Genomic DNA, 14,567 nt, shown 5'->3' with positions numbered 1-14,567 from the left:
AACGTTAAAACCCGGGGTGGGGGCGTGGCCTGTAGGGAGGGGGCGTGGCCTGCGAGTTATGAACTGTCTTGGCTGACGTGGCAGTTAAACGTTCCTCTATGGGGTTGTATTTGTGCCAAAATTATCTCATTATTATAATTATATATTATAATTATATGATTATATTATTAATTATATTATTAATTATTAATTAATTATATTATATATTTGTGCGTATAATTTGTTAAATTTATTATATTATTAATGATATTATATTATTATTATTATTATTATATTATTATAATAATTATTAAATTATTATATTATTACTATTATATGATTATATTATTAATTATTAATTAATTATATTATATATTTGTGCCAAAATTCTGAGCGAGCGATGGGAAAATTTGAGCACAAAATTTTTTATTATATTATTATATTATTATTATAATCATTAAATTATTATATGATTATATTATGAATTATTATGAATTATTAATTAATTATATTATATATTTGTGCCAAAATTCTGAGCGAGCGATGGGAAAATTTGAGCGCAAATTTTTTTATTATATTATCATATTATTATTATAATCATTAAATTATTATAATTATTATATGATTATATTATGAATTATTATGAATTATTAATTAATTATATTATATATTTGTGCCAAAATTCTGAGCGAGCGATGGGAAAATTTGAGCGAATTTCTTTTTATTATATTATTATATTATTATTAAATTATTATAATTATTATATGATTATATTATTAATTATTATGAATTATTAATTAATTATATTATATATTTCTGCCAAAATTCTGAGCGAGCGATGGGAAAATTTGAGCGCAAAAAAATTAATTATATTATAATCATTCAATTATTATAATTATTATATGATTATATCATTAATTATTATGAATTATTAATTATATTATATATTTGTGCCAAAATTCTGAGCGAGCGATGGGAAAATTTGAGCGCACAAAAATTAATTATATTATTAATATATTATAATTATATTATATTATTATAATTATTATAATAATTATAATAATTATTCAATTATTATATTATTATTATTATAATTATATGATTATATTATTAATTAATTATATTATATATTTGTGCCAAAATTCTGAGCGAGCGATGGGAAAATTTGAGCGCACAAAAATTAATTATATTATTATATTATTATTATAATTATATTATTATAATAATTATTATATGATTATATTATTAATTATTAATTAATTATATTATATATTTGTGCCAAAATTCTGAGCGAGCGATGGGAAAATTTGAGCGTAAAATTTTTTATTATATTATTATAATAATTATTCAATTATTATATTATTATTATTATAATTATATTATATTATTATAATTATTATAATAATTATTCAATTATTATTATTATAATTATATGACTATATTATTAATTAATTATATTGTATATTTGTGCCAAAATTCTGAGCGAGCGATGGGAAAATTTGAGCGCACAAAAATTAATTGTGCAAGCGCACTAAAAGTGCGCTTGCACAATTAATTTTTGTGCGCTCAAATTTTCCCATCGCTCGCTCAGAATTTTGGCACAAATATAAGCCCATATTCCTCCTTGTTGTAAAGCGGGCGTCGCGGGGCTGTTGGAAGGTTGGAGCAGGGAGGCGGGGCTTCCAGGCCGCCTCCCTCCCCGTGGACTCACCTCCTGCTGGACAGATGGTTGAGTCGAGTGGAGGAGAAGCTCTGGTTCCTCTTGCCCAGCCTCAGCACCCGGTGAGCCTCCTCGGCGTTGTTCACCTGGACCCAGTGCAGATCTGAACCCACAGAGCGGCGGCAAACAAGCGGTTAGCGGCGCGACCGGCGGCCTGAGCGGGAACGCCAACGGCCCGAGCGGCCGCCGGAAGAAATCCTCACCCTTCACGAAGGAGTTCCCCTTGACGTCCTGCGAGAGGCGCAGCGTGGCGCGCCTCCCGGCGCCGCAGGGGGCGGCCTCCAGCAGGTCGTGGATGTTCTCGTTGTAGATCTCGCAGAAGGAGACCCAGACGGAGAACCTGCAGCCGGCCTCCAGCTCCACGGTGGACTCCTCCTCCGAGGACACGCTCCACCCCATCAAGGACGGACCTGGACACAGCGAGGACGTGAAGGACGGACCACCGACCGACGGTCCGGGCAGCCACAACCCTCCAACCACGACCCAACGTCATCCAACACTACCGCCAACCACAACCCTCCAACCACGACCCAACGTCATCCAACACTACTGCCAACCACGACCCTCCAACCACGACCCAACGTCATCCAACACTACTGCCAACCACAACCCTCCAACCACGACCCAACGTCATCCAACACTACTGCCAACCACGACCCAACGTCATCCAACACTACTGCCAACCACAACCCTCCAACCACGACCCAACGTCATCCAACACTACTGCCAACCACAACCCTCCAACCACGACCCAACGTCATCCAACACTACCGCCAGCCACAACCCTCCAACCACGACCCAACGTCATCCAACACTACTGCCAACCACAACCCTCCAACCACGACCCAACGTCATCCAACACTACTGCCAACCACAACCCTCCAACCACGACCCAACGTCATCCAACACTACCGCCAACCACGACCAAACGTCATCCAACACTACCGCCAACCACGACCCAACGTCATCCAACACTACCGCCAACCACAACCCTCCAACCACGACCCAACGTCATCCAACACTACTGCCAACTGGCAGCCACAACCCTCCAACCACGACCCAACGTCATCCAACACTACTGCCAACCACAACCCTCCAACCACGACCCAACGTCATCTAACACTACTGCCAACCACAACCCTCCAACCACGACCCAACGTCATCCAACACTACTGCCAACCACAACCCTCCAACCACGACCCAACGTCATCTAACACTACTGCCAACCACAACCCTCCAACCACGACCCAACGTCATCCAACACTACTGCCAACCACGACCCAACGTCATCCAACACTACTGCCAACCACAACCCTCCAACCACGACCCAACGTCATCCAACACTACTGCCAGCCACAACCCTCCAACCACGACCCAACGTCATCCAACACTACTGCCAGCCACAACCCTCCAACCACGACCCAACGTCATCCAACACTACTGCCAACCACAACCCTCCAACCACGACCCAACGTCATCCAACACTACTGCCAGCCACAACCCTCCAACCACGACCCAACGTCATCCAACACTACTGCCAGCCACAACCCTCCAACCACGACCCAACGTCATCCAACACTACTGCCAGCCACAACCCTCCAACCACGACCCAACGTCATCCAACACTACTGCCAACCACAACCCTCCAACCACGACCCAACGTCATCCAACACTACCGCCAACCACAACCCTCCAACCACGACCCAATGTCATCCAACACTACTGCCAACCACAACCCTCCAACCACGACCCAACGTCATCCAACACTACTGCCAACCACAACCCTCCAACCACGACCCAACGTCATCCAACACTACCGCCAACCACAACCCTCCAACCACGACCCAACGTCATCCAACACTACTGCCAACCACGACCCAACGTCATCCAACACTACTGCCAACCACGACCCAACGTCATCCAACACTACTGCCAACCACGACCCAACGTCATCCAACACTACTGCCAACCACAACCCTCCAACCAGGACCCAACGTCATCCAACACTACTGCCAACCACAACCCTCCAACCACGACCCAACGTCATCCAACACTACCGCCAACCACAACCCTCCAACCAGGACCCAACGTCATCCAACACTACTGCCAACCACAACCCTCCAACCAGGACGCAACGTCATCCAACACTACTGCCAGCCACAACCCTCCAACCAGGACCCACCTCATCCAACACTACTGCCAACCACAACCCTCCAACCACGACCCAACGTCATCCAACACTACTGCCAACCACAACCCTCCAACCAGGACCCAACGTCATCCAACACTACTGCCAACCACAACCCTCCAACCACGACCCAACGTCATCCAACACTACTGCCAACCACAACCCTCCAACCAGGACCCAACGTCATCCAACACTACTGCCAACCACAACCCTCCAACCAGGACCCAACGTCATCCAACACTACTGCCAACCACAACCCTCCAACCACGACCCAACGTCATCCAACACTACTGCCAACCACAACCCTCCAACCACGACCCAACGTCATCCAACACTACCGCCAACCACAACCCTCCAACCACGACCCAACGTCATCCAACACTACTGCCAACCACGACCCAACGTCATCCAACACTACTGCCAACCACAACCCTCCAACCACGACCCAACGTCATCCAACACTACTGCCAACTGGGTTCCCAGATAAGTACATTTGTACTTTCTATTAAAGATTGGTACTTGGTATAATGGGAATTAACATTTTACAAGAGATCGTTGATTCGTGCATGTTTGTGTTGTTGGCTGCATTACGCCTGCCGGGCCACGAGTCGTCGTACCTCGTACTTTTGAGAAGATATTTTAACGGCGCCGCTCTGAGACGTCTTCAAGGTCTCTGAGGAATATCTTGTCTTAGGGAATTCCTAGCTTCTCAGCTCACATAGAAATGTACTTACACACACACAGGCCTGAGAACCAGTGTTAACCTTGCTTTGTTGTATCATGGAATGAGAAAGTAACCGCCTACTTCGACGTTGGGAATCAAACCGGGCAGTAGATCGATGAAGGAGCTGTGAGGCGACTTCACTCTGCCCTTGAGCAAGAATCTTGATTGTTTTGACTCTTATTGCTCTCCATACTGGGGTTTTCCTCTTTTCTATCATTCTCGCAGGTTTATCACCTACAATTTTCAACCAGAACGTAGAAACGGAGCGATCCTGGCGGTTCCACTGGTGTGAACAGAGACAGATGTGCTACATCTGGATGTGGAGAAGCGAAAACTGGCCTGGACAACAGGTCGGACACGTTTCTGATCTCAGGCTGTGAATCCCAGGCGGCGTTTTCGCCACGACTTCTCAAGTGAAAACCCATCGTTGTTTACATTTGTGCTAATGTACATGACATGCGTACATTCTTTTTATATACATCATATATTTTTCATATTAATTCTATACATTTCATGTAATGTCCGTATACGTTTCCCCTGGTGGCCGTGTGTCTCGTATGTGATATATGTATATATTTTTCACAATTTATGCACGTCTTTTGTAATTCATGTGTAAATCAGAGAGATCAGAAGATATTTTTCAGAGAGTGTGTACATAATGATCTTTGTAATGTACATCCATATTTTTGCAGTCCGTACACAACGTTCAACATGAAATCTTCTTCGCGGTTCCTTTTCCCCCCCGGATGTGACTTGTGATCCAGAGAATACGGCGCCTGAATCATCAGTGTGTCTATTTAAAGTGTACGGTAAATCTTGCTGATGGTTTGCAGTGTTGTGTACGACGAGACCAACCTTCTGAGTTGCTCCTGGAGGCGCTTTTATCCGTCTGGAAGCAAAGAGGAAGAACCTTTCTTTTGATAAACTGTCCTTTGTTTGAGGAACTTTTACATTATTAAAAAAAAACCTCCAATCATTAAAAAAAAATGCAAATAAATCTAAAGACTTTGAAGGAATTTAAAATAAACTAATTTTAATAAAAAAAAAAAAAAAAAAAAAAAAGCACTGTGCTGTTCAGGTCTGCTTTGTCTTCTCAAACAGAGTTCTTCACCCTCTGGTGTTTCCTCCAGATCGTCAGCTGAGTCGTGGGAAATTATCACATTTTTTCTAAAACAATCCTTTGCTCTCATAGCGACAGTGTGTTGCAGAGTAATCATGTATAAATACTCTTCGCCACTAGAGGGCAGCACAGAACTTTGCCGGTGAAATGTAAAGTGACAGACGTCAGTGTGGTTCATCTCCACCTCCTGCTACCATCTTGTATCAAAGTACTGTGTCAGTGACAGTGATGGAGAAGTTTTTGAAAACCAGGATCTCAGCTCTTCATCCATCAGGTCCAGGTTTCACACTGAGGGAGGCACTATTAAAAAAAGTCCTTGCTTTCTGGATTTACTGGATTCCTGTTGATAAAACTTTGATGAGAAAGACTTTATATTGTTAATAGAGGCTACAGAGTTTCATTTTTTAACATTTTCAGGTGGAGGTGGGCCTCCAGATGTTTCCAAAGACAAAAGTGTGTCTCGGCTCAAAAAGGTAGAAAAACCCTGTTAGAAGCATTCGAGACTCAGACTGACGAAGAAACGAATTGATTCATCCTGAATTCTTACTATTATTTGCAGTTTCTTCTTCTTCCTGTTGATAAACACACAACTTTATAATTTCTATTATAAAGCTCTAATTATTTCAACTGCATTTTATATTATATTATATTGTGTTTTAAGTCGTTCATTTCGTGGTGGAAACTCTTTATGGGCTTCTGTCCTGCTCACTCTGCTTTAGCATCACACACACACACACACACACACACACGCACACACACACACACACACACACACACACACACGCACACACACACAGTAGGGAGTCTCGGGGGTGCGGCCCTCCCGGCCGTACCTCTTTGATCTGCCGCAGCAGGTTCCTCTTGAAGAGCGCCTCCTTGTCCTGCTGATCCTGGGTCAGTGTGGCGAACTCGCGGCAGCGCTGAGGCTTGACGCTCATCCCCGGGAAGTTCTGCCGGCCGACGCTGCTGAAGATGAGCGCCAGCGTGCGAGGCAGGACGCCCACGTCCTCGCTGGGACCTTCGGGGGGCGACGGCGAGCCGACAGGTTAACTCACTGCTCGCCACAGGAAGCAGGAAGTGGAAAGTGACGACCAGCGGCCTGGACTGTTCTCTGACCAGCGCAAGTTTCTCTCTTTCTGTTTTCGACCGTTCCGAGCCGGATGAAGCCAGCAGAATGTCGATCAACACCACGGAATTTGAAGATTAATGTTTTTCGTCATTCATTGTCATGATAACTCCTTCATATATATATTCTTTCTTTATCGGCTACTGTTTCCCTGTTTCCATGTTACATTTCCCTTACGGCCGTTTCTTGTGTCATAAGTGTGTTTTAAATGCGTTTGTTTTTTGTTGTTAAAGAAAGATATCCGTCACTGCTTCTTGCAAACAATAAAGTTTATCTTACGGCCATTTTCCCATCGAACTACTCAAACAGGAAGTGAGAGCGACAAAGTGTTGTGGCATTTCCTTCACGTGAGGTCAAGAATTATTGGTTGATTGCCATGAAGAAAAAAAAGATCAAAATCACTGAATGAGTGTAAAATATGGAAGGAAACAAAGACCAAAGGACTCCACACACACACCAGCAGGCTGAGGCTGTAGACTGTTTTAAATCACGTCTTAAAACCCACTTTTATTCTTCTTTTAACGCCGGGTGAGTCGTGTGGGCCCCTGTGTCTTTTATTTAGTGTTCTCATTTATTTTATTGCTTTTTAAGCGTCTTTATATTTCTATTTATTCTTTTGAATTGTTTTATTCTTATTTGTAGTTTCTTGATGTGTTTGTAGTTTTTGATCTATTTTTCTTTTTCTTTTATGGTTTTATACTTATTTAGTGTTGGACTGTTTAGTTTTATGTGCAGTATGTCAAGCACTTTGGAAACGCTTCGTTTTTAAAAATGTGCTCTATAAATAAAGTGGATTGGATTGGATTGAGGCGACCGCGGTTCACCGCCGCCTGAGACCATTCTCTCACACTCTGAGTCGACGCAAGACGGCACGGCGCCGGTGAAACGGCGGTGAGTGGGAGTTCCTTACCGAGGAAGGTGAAGGTCTTCCCTGCGTTGGTCACTCCGTAGGTGAAGACCAGGGAGTTCTGCCCTCTCAGGACGTCCTTCACCAGGTCCTGGACGGCGCCTTCAAACAGCAGCCGCTGGGTGGTGTCGGGGCCGTACACCTGCCACACAGCGCCACGCCTCAGTCACTCAGCTGTGTGGCAGGTGTCGGGGCCGTACACCTGCCACACAGCGCCACGCCTCAGTCACTCAGCTGTGTGGCAGGTGTCGGGGCCGTACACCTGCCACACAGCGCCACGCCTCAGTCACTCAGCTGTGTGGCAGGTGTCGGGGCCGTACACCTGCCACACAGCGCCACGCCTCAGTCACTCAGCTGTGTGGCAGGTGTCGGGGCCGTACACCTGCCACACAGCGCCACACCTCAGTCACTCAGCTGTGTGGCAGGTGTCGGGGCCGTACACCTGCCATACAGCGCCACGCCTCAGTCACTCAGCTGTGTGGCAGGTGTCGGGGCCGTACACCTGCCACACAGCGCCACACAGCGCCACGCCTCAGTCACCCAGCTGTGTGGCAGGTGTCGGGGCCGTACACCTGCCACACAGTGCCACGCCTCAGTCACTCAGCTGTGTGGCAGGTGTCGGGGCCGTACACCTGCCATACAGCGCCACGCCTCAGTCACTCAGCTGTGTGGCAGGTGTCGGGGCCGTACACCTGCCACACAGCGCCACACAGCGCCACGCCTCAGTCACCCAGCTGTGTGGCAGGTGTCGGGGCCGTACACCTGCCACACAGTGCCACGCCTCAGTCACTCAGCTGTGTGGCAGGTGTCGGGGCCGTACACCTGCCACACAGCGCCACACCTCAGTCACTCAGCTGTGTGGCAGGTGTCGGGGCCGTACACCTGCCATACAGCGCCACGCCTCAGTCACTCAGCTGTGTGGCAGGTGTCGGGGCCGTACACCTGCCACACAGCGCCACACAGCGCCACGCCTCAGTCACCCAGCTGTGTGGCAGGTGTCGGGGCCGTACACCTGCCACACAGCGCCACGCCTCAGTCACTCAGCTGTGCGACGGGAGGCGCCGATCGGCGGCGGATCAAAGACTCCGTTCCTCCAACCTGAGAGAACTGGAAGCGCTGGCCGGTCTGCGGGAGGGTCCGGTCGGCGGCGGTGGGGAGGGAGAGCCGGGGGGGCTTCAGCAGCACCGTGTCGGGGGCCTCGATGGAAACACAGTCCTGGTGGACACCAACAACTCAACTTCATTGATAAAGCTTGAAGCAGCCGTGGCTGAGACAAAGTGCTGAACATTGAAATAGAAATATAAGAGGCAACAATAAAAACAATAAAAAAGTTAAAGCAATAAAAACAATCAGACGGTAAAACAATAAACAAAACATAAAAAGTGAAAACAATAAAACACGAAGGCACTAAACCAGAGCAGAGTCTCACGCCGAGGTAAAAGCCAAAGAATAAAAATGGGTTTTAAGACGAGTTTTAAAAACACAAGCCTCAACCTGGAGCCTCTCCAGCTGACCTTTGACCTCTGACCCTCTTACAGCACGTCAACAACGTCGGGCACTTGGACTGATGTGCAGGTCGACAGGAAGAGAAGCTCAGTTTCCTCCACGCCTGCCCTCAACGAGTCACTGCACATTCATAGACAGGTTTATTGATTTCAATCTGTTCCCAGTCAAACAGACGATTTCTTAGAAGTATTAGATCAGGGGTGTCCAACATGTGGCCCGGGGGCCAGAGGCGGCCCGCCAGACCACCTGATCCGGCGCCATGGGATTTTTTCTTTTAAAGTAGAAAAATGAAAACTGACAGAGGCGGATCTAAAAACACTCGATCGGCAAAAATGACATTCAAAACCTCCCTTGGTCAGAATTTGACCCCCGACATGAATGCGTCTGTGGAGGACGCGTAACACAACGCCTTTCACAATAAAACAACGAGTCCAACTTATGTGAAGTGAGACTTTAGACACGTAAACGCAATTTCCAGATGACAAATTGTTGGATTTTTTTTGCAAATATAATAATATCTGATTTCCTTTAATATGTAAATTTCAGAATAGACGGGCAAATTCTTGCCGTTCCAAAAGAATCAAAAGAAGGACAGACTTTGTCCAGATCTGCAGCTTAATATGTTCTGTTGGACTTGTTGGCCTCCAGAGGTCAGAGGTCAGACCAGGTGGATGTGGCTCCTCGACTGAAACCAGTTTGACGCTCCTGATTGGTTTTTGCAGCTGAATTTTTTTTGCGGTCGAATTTTTTTGCAGTGGAATTTTTACACGCTGAATATTTTTACATCTTGAAAAAAATAAAATAAAATCAGAAGCAAAAAAAAAAAGATACGTACTTGAAATTCGACAGGTTTTAAAATTCAAAGTCTGATTTCTATGGTAAAAAAAAATTCAGAGTTACAAATTCGAATTGAGAATCTGACGGCAGTTTTACTTCCGGACCTTTTCATCACACACACACACACACACTGCGTGTACCGTATTTTCCGCCCTATAAGGCGCACCTACATCAATTGACATAATTTATAACTTCATTCATATATAAGGCTCATGGAACAGACCAGTGGTCATAACCTTTATAGCTCAAAGCCATTAGGTTACATTTTCCACTGATTCTAACACCCAGAGAGGTGCACACGCTTTATTTTGATAGTCCTACCTGCAGCCTATGCCAGGAGGACACTACACACAAAACCTTCTTCACTACTGGTTGACAACTTACAACTACCGGTAATAAACTAAACTACATGAACTAAGCAACAAAAACACAACACAACACAATCATTACCGACACCACAAACCAAATATAACCCCCAATAATTGCATTTAAAACACCACAAACAGCTGCAATGAATTATGGGAGTTTCTATCGGCTGCACTGAGGAGCTCAGGTTGAATTTGTCGCTGCAAGGCATGATGTCCCATCATGCCTTGCAGCGACAAATTCATGTTTTGTGTTGTTGGAGGTTATTGTGGGTTGTTGTTGGGCTTGGTGTTGTGTTGATTGTGTTTATGTGTTTTTGTTCCCCAGTTTAGGGAGTCATTATTTCATCTAGTTTATTTTGGTTTGTTAGAACGTTGGTGTGCAACCATGAGTGATGAATGTGTTGTGTGGAGTGTCGTCCGCTCTGAACATCCGGTTGCAAAGTTAGAGTTGTCAAAATAAAAGCTTCTGGTTGTTCAGCTGTCAAATAGCAGTCTGGAGTAGAACAATCGTTCATATATAAGGCGCACCGGGCTATAAGGCGCACAGGTTTCCTTGTACCGTATTTTCCGCCCTATAAGGCGCACCTAAATACCTCAAATTTTCTCAAAAGCTGCCTGGCAGCTTTTGAGAAAATTTGAGGTATTTAGGTGCGCCTTATAGGGCGGAAAATACGGTACAAGGAAACCTGTTCAAGGTAGATATTGTAAGGCTTTGATGGCCGCACCCCACCAGCTCCTACCTGGGACTCGCCGCCGGAGCGCTCTGCTGAGGTGAAGGGTCGGACGCGGAGGTAAACCTGCAGGTGCTCTCCGTCCTCCGTGCAGCAGGAGCTCTGCAGAGACACGTTCACGTTCTGCCACGTCAGATGCACAAACCTGGTGCCAGTCCCACACGGCGTCGTGTGCAGCTCTGAGCACCAGCAGGCTCGCCGTTTGCAAAAAAGCACAACAGGAATACAAGATGGACGGGCTGTGCTGCTGCCAACGCAAAATCAATCAGTTATAGATTCATTCAATTATTTGAAAAAAGCAGAGGAGCGCAAAGACAATATGGAAATATGAAAAAACATTTCAACATAAACGCAGTTGGAAACTGCATCCCTTGGATATAAAAGTTATTTTTTGCAGATTCTGTGCAGCTCCATTCTAAATCCTTCATTGAGGAAACACACTGTGCAACACTCTGTCCTTTCACAACTAGATTACTGGTAGATTACTACCGATTACATCCAGAAACGGTTGTTACAGGCAGAGCAGGTTTTCTATTGGCTGCTCGTGTCTTTGAATGTTATTTGAAACAAAAGTGCCTCGACGGGACAGAAAGGATTAAAGTTCTAAAAACATCTTAAGGGCACTGAATTGTTCGCCGTCCTTGTAATTGAAACTTCATCAATGCAACGTTCCAAAGCAGGGGTGCTCAACACGTCGATCGCGACCTACCAGTGGATCAAAGGTCGTAAGAGTCCAGCGCATGACATTAGAAAAAGAAATAGACGCTTGGTGTAATGAAACTAATTTACCTTTCCGAATGACGAGTACGATGGAACGCAGCGTCAGGATGTTTCTGACCTTCGGGTCGACGCACACGCGCAAACGACGACGCTAAGTGTGGCGAAGCTAACAAGCTAGTCAGCGAGTTACCGCTAATTTGAAGCCCCCCAAACATGAGGGACCAGGTGAGAAGACGAAGACGAGTCACTGTCACGAGGAAGGGGAGGAGGACTTTTTATTCACGGTGTCGTTTCCGAAGTGCGTTTGTCTCGTCTGCCAGTCGAGCGTCTCAACACCAAAGAAGAGTAATCAGAGTAAACTCGGGTCATTGCAATGTTCATAGTTAATTCTGTCGTGTTGCGCAATATTGGCTCGTACGGTTTTGCAAGGTCCATCATTATACACTGTACGTATAAAGAATCCTCAATATATTTGAAAATAAATATATGTTTTGCATTTTTGTAGTGGGGGGATCACTGTGACTTGGTCGTTTCATAAGTAGATCGCAGGTTGAAGAAGTGTGCCCCCCCCCCCCCCCCCCCCCTTCCAAAACCACAGTGAAGCTTTAGCAGCAGCCTCACTGTGAACATGTGACCTGTTCCGTGGCTCCAGGAAAATGTGGATTCCGTGTCTGTGGTGGCCGTGCGGAGCGTGTACCTGGGCGAGGTTGAACTCTGCTAACAGGTCTCTCTTCACATCCTCCACGTCGACCTGCTGCCGGTCCGGCTCCGGGTCTAAACACGACTCCATAATCCTGCAGCCAACGTAGAGAACCAGGGTCAGTCAGGACAAAGTTTCCTCCGGAGAGTCGTGACTCCCACACCTTATCATTCTCCTGGACTTGGTACCTTTACTTTGACAGTCACCGTAATCATAATCCAACCTGTTTTCCCCCCATTCTTAAGGTTTCGAGCCTGTTGGTCGTGTGTGGTTTCATTACAAAATCAAACAACAGCGCCAACGCATGGCCTGGCATGCCAACTACACCGTTTTCAGGGGTTCTCATTTCATGGACATTGTTTTTAAAATGTTATCACGTAAATCACATTTGTTGATTTGGAGCCAGGGAGTGTTTCTAACAGGATTTAAGCTGACTTCTCCAGGAATTGATGTCTGATCAGTTATTTTCCCTAAAGATTTTAACCCTTTGAATCATCTTGTGTGCAAACCTTCCCCAGTGGGGATTTCAGTGGGGATACTGTAAATCCCTACTCTACTCTTGTTTGGACTGGTTTTAAGTCTTGAACTCAGGCATCACTGTTCACGTGTATTTTTCTTTGCCATCACTTTTTTACGTGCTGAATTTCAGATAGTAATTAATGTGTTGGCAATTGTTGAAGTGTCCCAGAGGTTTTCAGGCAGAATTCCTAAATCTTCGGATTGCGCTTTAATCCCGCAGGCATTTTTTTTTTTTTTTTAATCAGTTGCATACCTCCGTTTGCGACACATATCAGAAACCAACATGCTGAATGAGCTGCAATGCAAACACTAGTGAAGCAATCCCTTGGGAGAGGCTGCTTTTACGTGTATTATCGCCGTTCAGACCTTCACGGATTTATCATTTACGTTGCGTAAACTGTCGTTTAATGAATGTTTGCAACGCCGAAGCGAAACGCTCGTGCCCAGCGGGAGACCAGCTTCGAGCGAGCAGCCGCTTTAAGCCAATGTCACACGAAGCAGACAAAAAACGGACTTATTGTTCACATTCCGGCGGCGCCACAACGCGACAGACGCACTTACCTGCCGCTCTGATCGCTCGCTATAGAGTGAAACACAGAGGAAGGTTCATTCGAGCGGCTAATCGGCGCCTCGCTAGCTTCGACAACAGCCGCGGTTTGCTGTTTGAAACGGGCCAATCAGGGCACGACACTGAAGCGGACCAATCACAGCCCGAGGCGTGTGACAGGCCCCGCCTTTTCTTCTTGACGTCACCGTCCCTTTGAACAACTTTATTGAACGAGTGCACTTGTACAAACAACGTGGTGGATCAATGTGCATTTTAAAGTGCAGATTGCACTAAATTAGAAACGACAAATGTTTTTTTTTTTTTTTTTTCATTTCATCTGCATGCCTACAGTTTGTTTACACCATGAAGCTGGAAGGATGGAAACTAAAGCGATCATTCTTTAAGGATTCAAGGATTCAAGGATTCAAGGATTCAAGGATTCTTTATTGTCATATCAGAGAAATGATACGAAATTTGGACTCAGGTCCCGGTGAGCCAGTAATAAAATATATAGTAATAAAATATATAGAGCGTAAAATATATACAAATATACAAGAGCAGAAATTTATTGTTTATGCTCTTGGGGAAGTGAATTTTTCTTCCACTTTCTCCTAGTCTATTTCTAGAATGGGAAGAATAAATGAATCATAAAATAGAATAGAAAAAATAATCAATATAAAGTCTCCCCAGTGCATGAATAAATGAAGGAATGAATGAATGTATCAACCAATCAATCAATCAATCAATCAATCAATCAATCAATCATTAATTACTTAATTAATGGCTTCAGACCTTAAGTCCACACTTGTGTTCCAGAGTCAACCAGGGTATTTCAAGCTCCCACTCGATAACATGACAAGTGGAGTTCTACTCTT

At 45.1% G+C, this 14,567-nt stretch overlaps 1 protein-coding gene across 1 annotated transcript in view; it reads right to left on the bottom strand.

Annotated features, from left to right (window-relative positions):
* kif20ba (kinesin family member 20Ba) overlaps positions 1-12,721 on the bottom strand; it is a gene marked incomplete at its 3' end in the record, with an annotated part of 47,598 nt that extends 34,877 nt beyond the window's left edge. The window contains exons 1-8 of the mRNA XM_080507888.1: positions 12,624-12,721; positions 11,216-11,308; positions 8,863-8,979; positions 7,768-7,906; positions 6,565-6,749; positions 5,467-5,500; positions 1,903-2,109; positions 1,691-1,802 (exon numbers count right to left, since the gene is read on the bottom strand). Coding sequence (XP_080364014.1) covers positions 1,691-1,802; positions 1,903-2,109; positions 5,467-5,500; positions 6,565-6,749; positions 7,768-7,906; positions 8,863-8,979; positions 11,216-11,308; positions 12,624-12,716 — 980 coding nt within the window. The 5' untranslated portion in view covers positions 12,717-12,721. The remainder of the gene's footprint in view (positions 1-1,690; positions 1,803-1,902; positions 2,110-5,466; positions 5,501-6,564; positions 6,750-7,767; positions 7,907-8,862; positions 8,980-11,215; positions 11,309-12,623) is intronic.
* Positions 12,722-14,567: the final 1,846 nt, after the last annotated feature.

This window comes from Blennius ocellaris (assembly GCF_963422515.1).
Source record: "Blennius ocellaris genome assembly, chromosome: 13".
Classification (NCBI taxonomy): domain Eukaryota; kingdom Metazoa; phylum Chordata; class Actinopteri; order Blenniiformes; family Blenniidae; genus Blennius; species Blennius ocellaris.
The sequence above is the reverse complement of the archived record's forward strand: the minus strand, read 5'-3'. Positions and strand labels throughout refer to the sequence as shown.